The 18,611-nt window shown below is 40.0% G+C and overlaps 2 protein-coding genes across 4 annotated transcripts; both read left to right on the top strand.

Moving 5' to 3' along the window:
• Nucleotides 1–510: 510 nt before the first annotated feature.
• On the top strand, nt 511–8,208 carry LOC117253471 (fizzy-related protein homolog). 3 transcript variants are annotated; one of them, XM_033620948.2, is made up of 14 exons: nt 511–663; nt 1,658–1,775; nt 1,874–2,002; nt 2,197–2,260; nt 3,890–4,020; nt 4,243–4,325; nt 4,441–4,624; nt 4,768–4,833; nt 4,928–5,030; nt 5,251–5,435; nt 5,524–5,757; nt 7,090–7,194; nt 7,342–7,434; nt 7,522–8,208. In XM_033620948.2, the coding sequence occupies exons 2-14, from the start codon at nt 1,707–1,709 to the stop codon at nt 7,561–7,563; spliced, it is 1,488 nt and encodes a 495-aa protein (XP_033476839.1). In that variant the 5' UTR covers nt 511–663; nt 1,658–1,706; the 3' UTR covers nt 7,564–8,208. The 3 variants fall into 3 exon arrangements, with proteins under 3 accessions (XP_033476839.1, XP_033476840.1, XP_033476841.1); XM_033620949.2 differs by having other exon boundaries at nt 515–667; XM_033620950.2 differs by having other exon boundaries at nt 524–663; nt 3,893–4,020.
• A 739-nt stretch (nt 8,209–8,947) lies between these two features.
• haus5 (HAUS augmin-like complex, subunit 5) lies at nt 8,948–18,248 on the top strand. The gene is made up of 19 exons (XM_033621755.2): nt 8,948–9,310; nt 9,416–9,478; nt 9,723–9,755; nt 10,250–10,274; nt 10,449–10,581; nt 10,737–10,896; nt 11,009–11,105; nt 13,271–13,362; nt 13,461–13,515; nt 13,611–13,738; nt 13,828–13,909; nt 14,054–14,208; nt 14,564–14,726; nt 14,975–15,055; nt 15,217–15,362; nt 15,430–15,526; nt 16,393–16,531; nt 16,695–16,827; nt 17,530–18,248. Exons 1-19 carry the CDS (start codon nt 9,213–9,215, stop codon nt 17,630–17,632), a joined length of 1,983 nt encoding a protein of 660 aa, XP_033477646.1. The 5' UTR covers nt 8,948–9,212; the 3' UTR covers nt 17,633–18,248.
• Nucleotides 18,249–18,611: the final 363 nt, after the last annotated feature.

Here is an 18,611-nt window from a genome sequence, read left to right as displayed (position 1 = left end):
GGGAAAATGACAGTAGAGCCTGCAGCAGTCAGTGCACTCCTGCCTCTAGCAGGGTCTGGAGAGTTTGAAAATAGAACCAGCACGCCCTCTATGGTTAGTACTTAGACATGACAAGAAACTCCGTAACACAATAACATACATTATATTTAAATGAATTCAACTTGTACAGTTTTCCACTTTGATCCAAGTTAACTACAAAGATTTGTATTATATTTATCGTTTTCTTGGTTTGATCTAGCTACTTCAGAGCTTCGCTGTATTTTAATGAAGTTGACTTACTTGTATTTTATTGTTGCACACATTTGATTAGATAAATCTGTGTATCTGAAGACTTTTACTGTTAGATATGTTGTTTCTATTGTATGTGGGGAAGCACAGTTCAGGATAGACTGAACTATTGTTTTGTAATACTTTAAATACCTCACAGTAGCTCGCTGTAAAACTCCCATTGACTACAAACGTTGCACTTCCGTGTTTTGATTTGAAAGTCATACGTCACAGGGTGTCAGAGCTCCCACAATGCAACGCGGGCTAAAGTGAATTACATTACACATCTGAGAGTGAATAACTTTAAATATATCTCCTCTGTTCATCTGATACCTCCGTGAACTGTCGGTCCTGTTTGGCATTTGTGAGGTGATCTTCGGGGACTGGCTCGCTGTCGTATGTATGCTGTCTATCTCAGATATACTTGGATTAGCCATTAGCTAAAGTAGCTAGCGCTAGTTATCATTACCTAGCTTCCCCTTTTTAGTACAAACATGACTCTAATAAACTCAATATAATGATATTGAACTACGAACAAAGCTCTTAAAAATGCCAATCGTTGCTTTGAACTGGTTGAGAGTTACTCGTGTCGTAATGTTACAGGAGCTAACATGTACTTCCTCCAAATGTAGCATCAACTGAGTGTTAGGATTAATTTTCACTGAATATATGCGTGCTGTTATTTATTTAATCCAAATGATTATGGTGTATTTAAGGAACCAGGGTGCTGTGAGATATGTCAAATGTTTTTTTATTTTCTGTTAACAACATGCTATACAGTGTCACAATCCCCAAACTACCTTACTTTCTGGTTTTTCAGGTTTAAATGGGCGTGTCTGTGGTCCCAGGGTCCCATGTTTCTCAGCTCAATACCCTCCTAATATGACACATTAGGGGACCTTTCAAAGGGTTTTATGCTCTCAGCAATGTTTTTGCCCATGGTCAAGGGTTCATTTTGTGTATTTGTAAATCAATATGTTAAAATCACCCACCTACAGTTAAAAACCTACTGATGGTCTCCTTGAAATCCACACCCTCAAATTGTGGGCAGAACAGTTTTCTTGACTTGTACATTGACACCTCCACAGAGGCTGAGTTGATTTTTATCAATTATACTTGATTTGAAACATTCATCTCCATTTGTAATTTGAATTGCGGAGCTAGCCCTTACCAGTCTCTGACAGTGTTAGTTAATATTAACAGACACAGGACCCTGGAAAATAGGAATGACCCTGTGTCAATCAATATTTTCAGGATACTAGCTAAAAAACATTTTGGCTAACTTTCTAACCTTGCATCACTGGAAGCCTTCCAGAATACAAGCACTAAATCAAAACAAAAAACGGCATTTCAATGTAACTGTTGAGTTCATGTTTTGTGTGTTGGACAGATCTCCAACGTCCCAGCCTGTGGCTGTGGGATCAGGACTTTAGGTTAAGATGGATCCAGAATATGAACACCGCCTCCTCCGCCAAATCAACATTCAAAATGACAACTTGAGCCCTATTGTGAGTCCCTCTGTTTATTTGTGATCTTTAATAATGTAAATGTTGTACATCAACACACAACTTGAGGTATTGTTGATAATAATTTGTTTGTTTTGCAGAAACTGACGCAGAGTCCACGCGGTCGGACGCCCACCAGCTCCCCGCTGTCTTCACCCAGTAAACTTGGAGACAGATTTATTCCAACCAGAGCGGGGGCAAACTGGAGTATCAACTTCCACAGGATCAATGTATGATCAGTTTGTGGGTACATGTGTTGAGGAGTGTGTCTGTGCTTCTGATAGAGAAAAGCGATATTCATGTGTGTAATGCCTAACAAAAGCTTTAAGTTTACAGTGTGTTTGGGTGAATTTGATCACTGTATGAATGTTATGCCTGAGAAAATTTTGTATCTCAAATTAATGGCAGTGTCTGTGGTTTTTAGGAAAATGAGAAGTCGCCAAGTCAGAACAGAAAAACAAAAGATGCCACTTCTGATAACATCAAAGGTAAATAAATATTGTAAAGCTGATTTTGCTTATCTTTTTACTTGCTCATGTGCATCCAGGACTGTAGTTTTGTGCTTGTGTTATACAAAAATGCTTTGCAGGGATTGTGGGTTACTGTTAGTAAACACAACATTCAAACTTTTTTTTTTATTTAATCTTTATTTAACCAGGAAGATCCCATTGAGATTAACAACCTCTTTTTAAGGGAGACCTGACCAAGACAGGCAGCAGCAAGTACAAAACACAGTTACAAATTACACAGATAAAACACAAACAAATAAAAGAAAGAAGTATTGAATTTACAAGCAGATTATGAAAAACAAGTACATGTAGTGAAGTCGGCCTCAAGTATTCTCAGTTTGGATTTAAAGGTGCTCGAAACAAAATTAACCCTGTTAGTTTCCAGTCATTTTGCAACATATTCCATGCCAAAGGTGCAGAGTAGACAAAAGCCTTTTTACCTAATTCAGTACGGGCATATGGAACAGAAAGCAACAAGTAGTCTTGAGAACGAAAGGAGTAAGGACCAGCACTTCTCTGTGCAATTAAGGAACAAATGTAGGAAGGCAGTAGACCAAGTAATGCCTTATATATAAAAGTATACCAATGACTGAGCCTTCGGGTGGCCAGAGCAGCCCATCCAACCCGAGAGTATAACTCACAGTGGTGTGTCAGTGGTTTATAATTAGTAATGAACCTCAGAGGAGCTTGATAGACAGTGTCAACCATATGAAGACATTTAGCAGAAGCATTCATATATAAAAAATCTCCATAATCCAACACTGGTAAAAAGGTAGCAGCAACAAGTCGCTTTTTTGCATTAAAAGAAAAACATAGCTTATTTCGAAAGTAAAAACCCAGTTTTATCCTCAGCTTCTTCACAAGTTTCTCTATATGCGGCTTGAAAGTGAGGGAGTCAAGACACCCAGGTATTTATACTCGTGAACCACCTCTATTTCATTTCCCTCAAGAGTGGTCACTGAGGGGATAATTTGTGGCCTCTTCCTAGAATTAGAGAACTAGAAACTCAGCTCCTCCTCCCTACACCACTTGTATGTGAACTGCAAGGTACCACTCTAGGAACATTACATTTGTTTAAATGGAAAAGCTATCAATTTAGCAAGGTAAGTAAGCTAATCACTGACACTTCCCTGTGCAACAGAAAACAGGCCAACTCTGCACCTCTCTTCGTCCTGTCCTTCAGTGCTCGGCAGCTAAAGTGAAAGTGAAGCAAACACCAAATTCATTCTCATCTTGGAACGAGATATGTCTGCTTGGCTGATCGCCTCGCTGTATTTGCGTTTTTCTGGCGCTGTGTCTGAGATATTCTCAGTAGTAGCATTCGCTTGGATGCCTGCTGCTTATGGTCTGGCACCTGGTTGCTACCTTTTTATTAAGTCTGGTCCTCACCAACGCTCTGTTGGGGTACATGCCCAGAAACGTCCGGAACACAGCAAAATAAGAAAATACAAGCAGAGGGCAGAGTCTCTACAGAAAGATACACCATCACACACTTCTAGTGAATTTTAAGTGATGATTGAGAGCGATTGCTTCTGTATGAAACTATGCAATGTTTTTTGGAGAAATCCTGCATGGATCACCTTTAACTTATGTTTTTGTGTCATGCAGCAGATGGGCTGGCCTACTCTGCTTTGCTGAAGAATGAGCTGCTGGGAGCAGGAATAGAAAAGATCCAGGACCCTCAGACAGAGGACAGGCGTCTACAGCCATCAACCCCAGAGAAGAGAAGTCTCTTCAATGTAAGAACATTTCATCTCTTCCTCTTTATGTATTGAATTATATAACGCATTGTTTGCACAGTGCCAGAACAGACACATTATGCACACAGTATGCTCTAGAAGTCTTGAGTTGGAGTAAAAAAAACAACATAAAAGAGTAGAATTCCACCATTCAGTGGGTTTTATGTTATTTTAATGAACTTGCAGAGAATATGATGGTTTCTGCTTGTGTGTTCTTTGCAGTATTCACTTAATGTCAAGAGGTTGTCACCAGATGATAGCACCAACATCTCCCCCTACTCTCTATCGCCTGTCAGCAACAAAAGGTAGGAGCACCATTTTTAACAATTTTTTTTAAATCTCTTGTTGATCGCACTGCAAACAAATAAACTGTAAAATTTGGCATTAGAGTTTCACAATGTCCAACTTTTCTTGTTGCAGTCAAAAATTACTGCGTTCACCAAGAAAGCCAACTCGTAAGATCTCAAAGATCCCTTTTAAAGTCCTGGATGCTCCCGAGCTGCAGGATGACTTTTACCTCAACTTGGTGGACTGGTCGTCTCTCAACGTGCTCAGTGTCGGGCTGGGTACATGTGTTTACCTGTGGAGTGCCTGCACCAGCCAGGTACTACAGAGTGTTTACACAACTGATTTTAGAGCATGAACTGAAGTGTTTTCTGTGTTTGTATATTTGTAAAAATACTCGTGTTTCATGGCAGCATTCATTACTGTGCCAAACCGTTGATATCTGAATTGTCCTTTCCTCAGGTAACAAGGTTGTGTGATTTATCGGTGGAGGGAGACTCAGTCACGTCAGTTGGGTGGTCCGAAAGGGTAAGTACACACAGCTTACTACCTTCAGAACACTGTCAGGGTGAACTTTTGGTAGAGTTAGTTTTCCCTAATGAAAGGATTCTTCATGTTTTAGGGTAACCTAGTGGCAGTGGGGACACACAAAGGCTATGTTCAGATCTGGGATGCTGGTGCTGGGAAGAAACTCTTTGCCCTGGAGGGACACACAGCCAGAGTTGGTGAGAACATTTGCAGTATTTGAACTCTGAAAATGGGTCATAAATTGACTTAACAAGACCGCTAAGGTTACAATAAAAACAAATGAACTGATAGCCAGCAAACTAGAAAGCTTAATTAATGTTTGAAATTCTCGCTAATCGTCTCCTGACAGCAATTATGCATTTTAGTCAAATGTTAGGAGTGTGACCGAGCATTAATTAAGCTTTCCTCTGTCTGCAGGAGCATTAGCATGGAACGCAGACCAATTGTCTTCGGGAAGCCGTGATCGTATGATTCTTCAAAGAGATGTGCGGACCCCTCCACTCCAGTCAGAGAGACGGCTGCAGGGACACAGACAGGAAGTGTGTGGCTTAAAGTGGAGCACTGACCATCAGCTGCTCGCTTCTGGTGGCAACGACAACAAGGTACAGTTGTTGTTGTTAGTGAACATGTGTCCATGTTTGTGTATTTATTCATTGTGTTTATTGATGTGGCTGTTATTTGTCATCTCAGTTGCTGGTCTGGAACCACTCCTCGCTGAGCCCAGTGCAAACATACACAGATCACCTGGCTGCAGTGAAAGCCATTGCCTGGTCCCCCCACCAGCACGGCCTGCTGGCCTCTGGAGGCGGCACTGCTGACCGCTGCATCCGATTTTGGAACACCCTGACCTCACAGCCGCTGCAGTGTATGGACACCGGCTCTCAGGTCTGCAACCTGGCCTGGTCCAAACATGCTAATGAGCTGGTAAGTGACTCCAGATACACACTTTACATGGTTGATTTGCTGACTATTCTGTAAAATTCTAAAGAGACAATTGTGATGAAGGTCACACTTGCTTTGACAATAAGGGTGTTACATGACTGCTTTTTTAAACATCACATTAATGCCTTAAAAAGCTGTTTTTGTACTTAATTTATATGAGTTTGCAGACAGTAGTGACAGTAGACAGTCTCTGCCTGTTCCTGAACTGACTGCTGCTGTAATTCAACCAGCAAACAAGTCCAAGGGGATTGAAGGAATATTTCACTCACAAAGTAGCCATTTGTAAATAAATTAGTCATGCTGCATTACCTTGAATTCCTGAGAAAACTTTGTTTTTCTCAAATACCTCCACGGAAATTGGCAAACATAATGATGTACTGATTGACTGGGGACCAAGTTTAACAACAGCAAAACTATATCAAATCATCCGTTTACAAACTCTCACACAACTTCTGCAGTATAATCCAAGTCTCATTATCCAGTTGTACGCTCAGTGCTTCCTAAACACCTGCATTTTCCCTAAAACATTACTATTTAAAAAGGAACTGGAAGTGAAACTTATCTATGCTCTCTATAGAAACTTGGATTATACCAAACATATTGTGTGAGTCTGTAGTCTGATGTTTCAATATAATTTTGCTGTTGTTAAATATGGTCTCCGGTCAATCAGTAAATCAATATGTTCGCCATTTTCCGTGGAGGCATGCAAGAAAAACAGTTGATTTTGAAATGGTCATTTTGCAGGTGAAGAGTTGTTACATCCATGTTCGTTCTAAAATATATTTTTTAATTTTAATTTGATAAACCATGGTTGTAATAGCTAGTCTTTTATCTTGTGCCAATGTATGCACTATGTTGGTGAAGATTTTCAGTCATCCAGGTCATAGTAATCTTATGACTGGACTTGCCTGAGTCTCTGGAAGACATTTCACCTCTCATCCATAACTGAAGAAGCCTCTTGGATGAGAGTTCACTTAAGAACATATGGAGTACTGTCCTCAATTAAAGTGTTTTTCTTTTAAATAAACCTCTTAGGAGACAGAGCATATGTTATTATGCTGTTTTCCATATTTTATCGTGATATACTTTGGACAGTGTACCTGTTTCGACAGGAAGAAATGTTTCCTCTTTGGCACAAAACGCAAAATATGCATTGTTGAGACCAGTACTGTTGTCAATCATCAAGACCGACACTGAGAAGATGGTCTTGTTAGTTTGCAGTAATAACATATAAATGTGTCTAATTGTTACCAATTCATTTATAGTGAATTACACAAAGCCTCCATTGAATTTTTATATTGCCTCTTTCTCCAGGTGAGCACTCATGGATACTCTCAGAACCAGATCTTGGTGTGGAAATATCCAGCTCTCACTCAGGTTGCCAAACTCACAGGACACTCCTACAGAGTGCTCTACCTGGTCAGTGTGTGTGTTTATTCTGATGAGATCGTGATCTTGCTGCATGTCATGTTAATGCAACAGCTGGCCATATTTGCCGGAACATCGGACAGGTTCATAAAGGTGTTTTTTTTTTGTTTTTTTTTTGTTTTTTTTTTTTAATACTAGGCCATGTCCCCAGATGGTGAAGCGATTGTGACGGGTGCTGGAGATGAGACTCTACGCTTCTGGAACGTATTCAGTAAAACAAGGTCAACTAAGGTGAGAAAACACTTTTTGTGAAGAGCACTCACAGACTCCTTCATAACTTCAAAATAATTAATCAGGTTTCTTTATATTTTGTTTCAGGAATCTGTATCAGTTTTAAATCTCTTCACCAGGATACGGTAACTGTAAGGAACTATTAGAAGTCTAAAACTTTATTTTTTTGAGTGGATCCTGGTGTCATCACTGGATAGCTCATCACCATGGTGCTAAGGACATACAGTACAACCTAAGGCAACTTGTGACTTTTTTTTTCCACAGAGGAAATGGCAGTGAGAACAACTGAGCATGTTTTCCATTCATGCCAACAAGTGTTTGGGAAATTATTTTTGAAGTCTGTGCTCTTGTTATGAATATAACATTTTTTTTATTCAACAAAAAAAAAAATCGAAGTGGATTGATTTCCATTTGTTTTGTATTTGCAACACAAAATCATGGGCCTTACTTAAAAATATTGTGTTGTGGAGAGAGCATTTTTAGTTTTTGTTTAACTCAGGTCTTATTTATTTAACGCTGCAGTGAAATCCTCAATGGAGAAAATGCCTTTACATATTGTGACTAAAACATAAAAAGAAAACATAATCACCCATTAAGGCCTTTACAGTATGTTCACCATGTTTACTGTGATCCTTAGAGTACTAAGGTTGAGAGTGGTTGGCTGAAATAATGCAGTTTTGCTCCTGTGGACAGAAAGTCTAATGCTGTGCATCAAGACATACTACATAGTTGACTCTTTGTAGTAAAGGAAGAAATAAAGACGATGGAACTGAACAACCAGTGTATGTTTCCTTTTTGCCATAACAAATACCACTACCATGTATTTTGGGCTTAATTTGGTTTGGTTGCACTTTTGTTACTAGATTAAATTTTGTAATGGTGCATCTTAAAATGACAATTAAAAAAGCATGATTGTTTAATGTTTATGCAGCTGATCTGAATGATAAATGGTATTCTTTTTGACTGGTGATTTTGAAACTTCTTTAATTCATTATCATGCAGTGTTATTGACTGTTTACTGAATATGTGGTGGATTTACCATTTTGTACTCATTTATGCCAATGGAACAGTGCATACTAACAAAAGAAAACAAAACAAAACATACCAAGGATGTAACCAGAGAGCACTGAATAAATAAATATTAAAAAATGGATGAAGTTGAATCAACTTTCCAATTATATAATTCTATGTACATTACATATTTTCTTTCATTATGTGGGATTTTCCCATTAATTAAATCACATCCAAAATATTCTGTATCCGTGACAACAACAGCCTACAACCAGAGGCGGCGCTGCTTCAACTGATATGCTAACCGGAAAGCGAATTTACGTTGACCCGCCCTACTCTACTTTTTGCTACGTCTGATTGGCTTACCTTAACCAACGTCACGCCTCTTGTATAAACCTAACCAATCCAACCCAGGAAGGTAACGAGTACTAGCCAATCAGAGGGAGAGTAGGGCAGGTCATGCTTTCGCCGTCCCCAAACTGTTTGACCGGATATACTGTGAACGGTTACGGGCGGGAAGTTGAAAGTTTGAGTAGTTCAGAGGAAAAAAAAAGCATTGATATTAGCAAGTTAGCTGTTGTAAAGTAAAGTTGCACCTTCCAAACGAGAAGAGTAAGCTCAAGGACTATGATAAATCAAATGTGGTCCACGACTCAAGCTAACTAACGTTACGCTAGCTGAAAAGACTATTAACGACAGTCTGCTGGAGGTGCTAGCTAACGTTAGCTAGCTCGCTAGAAGTTGTTTACTTTCTGTCGTCTGTCAGGATGACGGACAGAAATCTTGTGCAGGAGCTAAAACGTTGGGCGACAGAAGAGTTCAATCTGCCCCCGGACAGCCTGCCAAATGACAGCTATTTTAAAACGTGGGTATCAGCTTTACATTTGCTAAACCGATGTTAGAGCTCCTTTCAACTGATGTTTAATTTGCAGTGTTGAACAAACGTAATGCTGTTTATTTGCTTTTCTAGGCTCTGTATTGGAACAGGGAAGTCAATATGGAAGTACATCATTCAACACGTTTTTCAACAGAGGTTAGTATTAACACTGCCTTCATGTTCTGTAACCCCTCAAACACTTGCCTATGTTTGTGGTAATGTTGATTTCTTGCATGCCATTCCAGAGCTAACTCAGACACTATTGAAGAAAGAAGACAGAATATCATGACATCCGAAAAATAGCTGTATCTCCAAAATAAACTGTAGTCTCACCTTCTGTATACTATTTTATAAGCAAATAACTAATGACAGCTTACTGACGAGTTCCCTGTCTTTCTAGGAATGTGAGGATCATACGTGGCAATCTTCAGTGGTATCCTTTCTGGCCCTGATTGAGGATTGTAAAGCTACCAGTGTCTTTACAGTGGCCATGCCAACTTCATGTGTACATTTTGGTCATTTGGTTGCTTTTGTAAATGTCACTGAAAAGTCACTTTGGCAGAAGAGTCTGTATCTTGCTCAAGACTTGATGCTGTTTGTATGTTTATGTTCGGTCATTGTACAGTCTCTCTGCCACCAATCTGAGTGGTGTACTCCTGTCTTTGATATGGGTGCTTTCTTGGGGAGTCCTGAATGTCCCTGTTCAAAACCTTGCAAGACCTGTATGCTGCGACCTATTTCCACTTTCTCTCTGTGTTTTCTGTCAATTGTCTTCTTAGCTGTCTTATAATGACCTCAAAAATGATTTTAAATATGCCCTGCTTCTATACTATGTTTCACTCAGTGTACGCTGAATTTTCTCAGCCACCATGACCACTCCATGTTTTGCATTTTTCCAGTAATTTCCTTGACATTATGATCTTTAAGGTACAAAGTTCTTCAAGACAAAGAGGTAGGCTATGTCTTGTTTTGCTTCTTTGTGATTCGTTTCTATTTCTTGATATACCTGCTTGTTTTAGTACTTGATCACACTGATAATACACAGTGTGGATTTTTTAATTTTTGTAAAAAAGCTGCAGATAAACTGAAATGTGCTTTTTGTCTGCTGGTGTTTTTGCATGTTCAGTTGAAGCAGGCTGAGGGCCAGAGTGAGGCTGCTAAGCAGAGAGAGCTTCAGAAGAAGATTGAGCAGCTGAGAACTGAGATCAGTCACCTGGACTCTCAGATCAGTGGAACAGAGGAACAACTGGCTACACAAGGTTAGTCCATCACATGCTGTAAGGCCGTGGTATCTGATCAGACCACATCACAGAAGGCAGAAAGCCAGCTCATTGCTGCTGTTTGCTTTGCTTCCATCCTTAAACAACATTTTAAGTGATCTCCCACATCAGTGTTTTCTACTGTTTACTAACAGAGCAGTCCATCAGCCACACCTGGGCCCAGGTGGAGGACAGCCGGCAAAGAGAACTGCTTTTACAGGCCTTCAGGCAACGCTGCCTTTTGGGCCGCAAGGTGCTGTCTGATGACACACAAAAGATCAGTCGGCACTGCCAGGCACTGGAACAAATGGCAAAGTAAGGCAGAACATTGGAAGTTGTGGTAACATAAAAGTGAATGAAGAGGGATCATTTACACACCTGCATTAATCATGTTGTACATAAGTATGAACTGTATTCTGTTTTGCAGGAAAGCTGAGATTGAAGTGCTGTTTGATAACAAGCCCTCCAGTAGCAGTGATGGTGACAACCTCAACTCTAAAGTAGCAGCAGAGGCACAGGTCCTGGTAAGAGCTGCCTAAATCTGTTCTGAGTAGAGTTGAGAGTGCACTTTATCTGACACAAGTGTTGGCACATTGCTGCTATCTGTGGGTACATGTTTCAGTCAGAAAAATTAAGAGTAAATAGGCCAGCTGACAAAAATGCTACACAGTGGTTGTGTTCAAAATCATTCCCTCTTTCATATATAGTGCACTATATTTACTATCCCTGATTTCATTTCAGTGTCAAAGTTGTATGTGGAATTTATCTGTATAGTGCCCTCAAAAATGTGCACATTGAATGAAAGAAGGAGTGTCTGTGGCTAGGGGTGTAACGGTACACAAAAATCTCGGTTCGGTACGTACCTCGGTATACAAGTCACGGTTCGTTTTTTTTTCTCTCGGTACAGTAATGAAAAAAATAGACAACTATTAAACATCTTTTACTTGTTGGTAGTCTGAGTGGGCGGAAGTTTGCTGCAGAGATCAGCCTCTCATTGGGCGGAACGAGCCACCCGCTGAAGTCCCGCCCTACCACCTCCGGTTGTGTAGCAGTTTTCAACCGTTTTCAACACGTCCTTTACTAACTTTTGTGGTGTTTGATCTTGCGGGGATGTAGCCATTTTTCTGCCATGGTTCGTGTCCTGTAGGTGATATTTTTGTGGGCATGTTACACCAAAACCTGCCCCCCCCGGGGGCGTTGCTGTGGTACCGCCCAGAACGATTGTGATTGGTTGAAAGAAGTACAAGCAGCTGGGGCGTTTTTTTCTCCAATCTCAAAGTGAGAGTCGGCCCAGCCAGACCTTTCTTTTCTTGAGAAAGGTCTGGTAAGCGAGACTAACTTATTGGTAACCTTATTAAAACATACCACCACAGCAGTTAACTGTTTTTACACAATTTTTGAATGAAACAAATATATATAAAATCCTGCTTTTTCACATTGTTTGAATGAAAATAGAAATATAAAAGTGAAAAATAAAATCCTGCTGTTTTTTTAACACATTTTTGAATGAAAAATATAAATATACATTTCTGCTTTAACAGTTTTACTCAATTAAAATAAAAAGTATAGTGCAGCTGGTCAGCTTTAAAGCCTGCTCAGATTCAGTTTTACTAGGAACTTACTTAGCTTTCCCACTTTGTTAAAGTGCAGTAAACAAAACATGCTTATATCTAAAGTGCAGCTTAAACAATTTTACTCAACTCCAATGGTGTTGGTTATTTCTTTAGTGCGATGGTCAGGGAAACGCTCTTTCTTTTTAAACGACGACGATATCGTAGTTTGCACCAGATTGCTTTTTCTAGTCGTGCCGGTTAACGTTCAAACTCGGGTGGTGTCGCTTTAGATGCGCTTTAGACGCTGTTCTGCAGTGTCGGCACACTGCTTTTGTCTTGTCAACTTGTTTATTTCCATCTTCATATTTTACCCTGAAACCAAAGTGTTCCCGAACGGAGGACTTAAGGTTTGTGGGTGGGTCTTCAGGTTCGTCAGGCTCACTTGCCATGTTGTCAAAATGCGAGAATGCGCTGCACAAAGTGAAAGCGAAGATTTACGGGACTCGGTCCGTCACTCAATTATGTCCGTCGGGGAACTAGATATTTTAAATGGTTTGGCTCGCAAAAACGGAATTAAAATAAAACAAAATAAAATAAAATAATATCCTGCGCCCAATAATTCGGTACAGGGTTGTGCCGAACCGAAAGTCGCGTACCGAACGGTTCGTCACAAATACATGTACCGTTACGGCCCTATCTGTGGCAGGTACACTACTTTCTGCTAACAACCCCTCAGTGCAATGATCTGCAGGTATCAGAAATCTCAATTCACAGCCCACTCGTAAACTACTGTATATAGCGTATCACACAGGGAGCAATCAACGAGTGAATCATTTGGAACACACAATTCCATCTCAGGTGGGAAACAGCAGTATATTGCTGGTCTTTTCAGCATGTATCTAGTTATGCCATCTTCAGGGTAAGCTCACAGTACTCCTACTGGTGGAGACACACTGATTTGATGTTCTTTTGCCAGCTGTTTGAAAACATCACTGGAAATCTACATGTCTTTTAAGAAATTACTCATTTGGATCCACATTTATTCTCACAAATCTGTAACGTAGACCAAGATGCCTGTAATATATCAGTTGCTGACGAAAGGAAGTCATCCCATTTCTTTTATTTTTCTCTGTTAGCGTGAAGTGAGAGAGCTGTGTGATGACAGGGTCCACTTCTATCAGTCTTTACAAGAGAGTGAACTGAAAACATCACACTCTGCAGCCAAACAGTAAGGACTGCAGTGTATACAGAAATCAAGTATTCAAAAAAACTGTCTTTTATTATATTGTCAGCTTGAATTCATCGCTTCTCTCTGTTTCTCCTCAGTATGAGTTGTGAACAAAGGACTGCTGTGTTTCAGTACTGGCTGAGTGCTGTAGAGGTAGGTGTATTTTAATCAGATTTCACTAAATATTTTGGTACTTATAAACTGTTAATTTTCAATTTGAATTAATATGATGCCTGTTATGTCTTTAGAACCTGTTGGGTAATTATCCTCCAAACCAAGTTCTCTCAGCGGTGGAATATTTAGCATCCAGAGAGCAGAAGGAACTAGAAGAGAAACTTGCCTCTCTGGATGTGACACGGGATGTAACAGCTCTACGGTAAACTCTATTATAATGTTCTCTCTTCCTTAAAGACTATAAAAAAATGCCTAAGTTTTCAATGCATTAATATAGCATTTTAATTGCAGGTTCCGCTACGAAAGCAATCACCTGCTGGACATGTCAGCAGAAGAGGATAATGAGTTGCCATCAGTTAAGAGCCTCTTAGAGGTGCTAAACACAAACACACATATTATACACTGCAAAGTAATATTAAGGAAGTTTCGCAGTGGAGAAAACATGTTTGTGTGTTTCCCTGCATTTGTGATGAAAATATATTTTTATATTTGGAAATGCACTTGTTTGTTGTTCTAGGATGCTTGGGAAGAGGTAGCACAAAGTTTGGTGGAACTGGCCCAGACCCGCTCCAGAGTTCAGGAGCTTCAAAACCAGCTTCAGGCCCGCAAGAAGGAGGCTGAGCAGGAGGTGTCTGGCATTGCAGATGAGCTCCACAATGACAGCTTGGCACTGTAAGCACACTCAATATAGAGTTTGTTGCTGAGGTTCCCACAAGTCATAAAAAATGTATTATCCCGAGAGTAATGTTATGGTGATGGAATTTTGGACAACAAACGTCAGGAAAAGGCACAGAATTATTTTGCAGTAGGAGCTCATTATTGTCAAGCAATGTCTAACAATGTCTTTTTCCTTTTTTCTCAATTTAGTCTTATTCTTTGCATGTTTTCTTACTTTGTTTTGCTCTTTTTTTATGTCTGCATTTGCAATAAATTAGTTGTGAACAGTCAAATTAGAGACTGTTGTGATATGGACAAATGAAACACTTGTTACAAAGCATTTACTTTGTTTTCTCTCTGTTGTTGTTAGGTCGGCTCTAGAGGTGGAACTTCAGTGTGTGATGCAGGCTGCAGTCAGGGATCATATCAGAGATCGGTGTATCCAACTTGATCAGCACGCCAGAAGCCGACAGGAGGCACTTAGGAACCTCCGCAGCCAGTGGCAGAGCATCCTTGACTTTAGGCAACTAGTGGTGAGAGTGAATTGACAATATGAGACCTCTCATTACCTTTGCTCGTGTTACTCTTGGATCAAGCATTTCCAAGATGTTTCAGAAAATATTGGTGATTATTTAGGACAGTGTAGTCAAGAGGATGTGGTTAAGTGTGCTCTTCACTGCCTGTAGATAACATCTTAATTTGCCATACCTTTAAAACACAGAGGTGTCAGTATTTGTCCAATATATATAATTCCACATATTCTGTTGTTGTGTCTCACCAGGATCTCAGACAGGAGCATATCAGAGGTCTGATTAAGGGGAACTCCACAGCCAAGACAGAGCTGATGCGTCTGCACACAGAGGTGCGGAAGTTCTCTAAGTAGAGAGATTATTTATAAGACTTCCTTAACTCTGTGGTGAAAGAAATGTTTTGGCCTCTTTCACATAAAAAAAAACTTTTTCCACACTAAAAGCAAATTTTTAAATGTCTCTTAAGGATTTATATGCCTCTGCCTTTTTTCAGTTGCAGGAATTCGTCCGGGCCAAACTGGCGCCACACTTTGAAGTTGTCACCGCTGCAGCCAGCAGTCAAAGGAACTCCATCTCTAAGGAGGCCAGACAGTTGGGAATGGTCTCACTTCCTGCCCTGGACCGTAGGACTGTTGAAGGGTAAGCACAAGTTGCCTGATACCCAAAGGGGTAAACTTCAGTGAATTTACATTTTCTGTTGTTTCAGAGTGCAAAGAATCCCTGCATCATGGTTGTCTATCCATCGCTTGAAGTCCCCGACCTTCACCAGCTTGTGTCAGAGCCTGGCATTCCCACTGTACAGGGTAAGTCCATGCATTTGATGCATCAGTCATTAATGACATCTCATTCTTCTTTGTCTTCTTGCTCAGAGCAACACTATATATGCTTGTCAGTACAAGGGTTAAGTCAAGTTAATAGTTGATGATTCTTTTAAAAGACAATTCAGTAAGTATTAGCTATAATCTTGTAGTTGTTAAACCTGTGGAATAGTGCAGGATAAAATTGTTTCTCTTTTTTAAACGCTAAAATATATGAAGAGATTATCATTTATACTAATTTTAAACTTTCTAAACAGTATTACAAAGTGTTGAATTACTGTACAAAAGACCATAACATTGTGTTGTCAGACTGGCAGACCTTTGATGCGTGACTTAGCATCTGAAGTTTGTCTTTGGACACTCACTGCATTCTTATAAAAGTTGTGCTAGCAGCTCCTAAAGTTCACACTGCTCCTTAAATGGCTCATCCCCAGAGTGGTTTTGATTTGCAAGCTGACTGCCAACATGCTGTCAGTGCCATTGCTTGACCCCACAGTCCTCTCACCAGCAGATCTGATAAAAAATATTATTCATAAAAATCAGTTTTACTGCACAAAGGCACAACACTGTCAGTTTTGTACCTTATAGCCAGCTTTTTGAGGATATCCGGGAATCTTACAAACACATGATGGGTAGTTTTTTCTTTTTGTCTTTATTTGAAAGGACACACTTAAGCGTGAAAGGAGGAGGGTTGGGGGGGGGCTGACATTGCCTATATACGTGGGGCACCTGCTCTAACCACTGAGCTACTGGGTGCCCAGAATGTGTTTGATGTAATGGAATTTCTTCGCCTTGTACTTTTTTCTCTGACTTTAAATCAAACAAATTTTTTTGTCCTTCTTACATTTCAGGCTCCAGAGGAGTTGTGTTCCCAGGCGCGCTCCCAACAGCTTGAGTTGCGTTTTCTCCGTCAGTTGTTGCAACTGCACTCTGCCACTGTGCAGAAAACACAGAAGGAGGCAGAGTTACTGCATGCACCTGATCAAAAAGGTAATCAAGAGATTTCATGAACGAAGTTTTTAACATACTGCATGAAACTGTTTGTGCAGATATTGTATATGAATTTATTTTCCCTGAACAAAAATATGTTTGAAGAATCATTTTACGCGTCAGTACAAACTAAACTATTGTTTGTCTCCACTGTGCCTCTTAGCTCTGCTGTCCAGAGTCAGGGAGGAGGATCAGAAGCTTCTGGAGGCTCTGGTACCGAGAGTCAGAGGCCTCACCCAACGTAGCGCCCAAGGCCTATCTTATGGGGCACAAGTCAAAACTGCCATCTCTTACTGGTGAGGCACATTTCTGAAGTAGATTACCTATAGTAAAACAATAGATGCACCACAGTTAGCACTTATATGGTGTGTAGTTTCCTTTAAAAATTTCATTTACAAACCAGCTTCATTGTTGAGATCTGGGGATGAGCCACCTTGACACAGCTCTACAAATCTGCTGTCTAAACATATTAAGAAAACCACACCTGCAAGTGAAAATGAAAGTGAATGTGAGAAGTTATCACTCGAACCATCTTATCTAAACATCCTTAGTTTCCTTAAAACATCTTCCTTAACTTTGATACTGTAATTGCATTAAATGTGTACAGTTTAACAATGCAATGGATGATTATGTGTACATTGATTTTGCTTTAAAGTTTAACTGTCTGTTCAAGGGAATAACAGAAACAGTACATTGAATTGAACATCAGTTTATTGATGGGATTTTGCATGTATTTGTACATCAGAATACTCTAGTTAAACATTTCACACCAGCCTGAGCTGAGTAAAATTTAAGTTATGCTCAAAAATATATAAGGAGGACCCTGGTTGTTTTCCTTCATCGTTCGTTAACTGTAGCTTCAACCTTTGCTACTGTATTTTCATGTAGAGTTTGTTGTAGACATTAATGTATTGTGTTATTTGGGTTTATACCTTCAGTCAGCATTTTAGAGTCTGGTTTCCTGGTGAACTTTTTCTTTTGTGTGTGTATACATATAGGTGGGATCAGCCAGCCCAGCATGTCCTGCCTGAAGTCACTAAAGGAGGACTGTCTTTTCAACAGTGGCAACAGAGATGGAAGCTTGCTGCCAAAGCCTCTTAGGAGACACCTCATCACTAGAAAATACAAAGGAGATCCTTCACAGCAGTGGTTCTCAGTCTGCGGTCCTTGAGGGATTTCCAGGGGGTCCCCAGAAAAAGGGGAAGATTATTTTCTCAGTTTAATTCAGTACAGAAGTGAGCTCAAAGTGAATAAGAGTGACTATTCTGATCATGGGTTTCACTTCCTGTATGGTTATCTTCTCAAATGTGGCTGACAACTAATTGTTGGGGGCCAAACTTTTGAATCCACCCACTCAAATGGGTTTGAGTTGACTAGAAACAGAGTATAATGAGTTGACAATTCTGGTGGGAAAACTGCAGAATTTTGGTCTTGATCATAACTTAAAACAAATTTTATTTCAGATGAAGGTCCCTGAAGTGAAATCTTATAAAATGGGATGGGAATCCATGCTCTACTGTTTCAACATAGATGTCCTTTACACAACAAAGGTTAAGCACCACTTCTTACAGCACCTTTCAGTGGCAGAATGACTGTGTTACAATAGTTAGAGAATGCACACTTCTTTTTTCTGTTTCTCATGCGCAGTAATCCTCTTTATGTTTTGTTTATGTTACCATGTAAAAGTCAGTCACTAATAAATCATTTTAAATCCGAATATTTGCTCCTGTTTTCCTTGAAATGCACTGAAAAAACACAATAAAGTTGTTGGTAACTGCCTCTTGGTCCTGTATTGAACGAGCTGGATCAGTGCTGCACTCTGCTCGCATGCACACACTGAATGAGCTGCAGATATCTATCATTAGCCCGGTATTGATCTGTCTCACAGCCGGTGCTCTGTGCCATCGTTGATTTTTTGTAGTTACGGGCACGGTGAAGAAGTCTGAAGCTATCGTTTTGCATGGAGTAACATTGTTCCTTTGTAGCAGTGAAGGGGGAGTGGAGCAATCTGATTCTTGTGAACTCAGCTCCTCCCATCGTTGCGGCTGCGCAGTTCAATTTTTCACTCCTCTTTTTTTCA

The sequence above is a fragment of the Epinephelus lanceolatus genome, chromosome 6 (genome assembly GCF_041903045.1).
Source record: "Epinephelus lanceolatus isolate andai-2023 chromosome 6, ASM4190304v1, whole genome shotgun sequence".
In the NCBI taxonomy this organism is placed as follows: domain Eukaryota; kingdom Metazoa; phylum Chordata; class Actinopteri; order Perciformes; family Serranidae; genus Epinephelus; species Epinephelus lanceolatus.
This window is presented reverse-complemented; position numbering and strand designations above follow the sequence as displayed.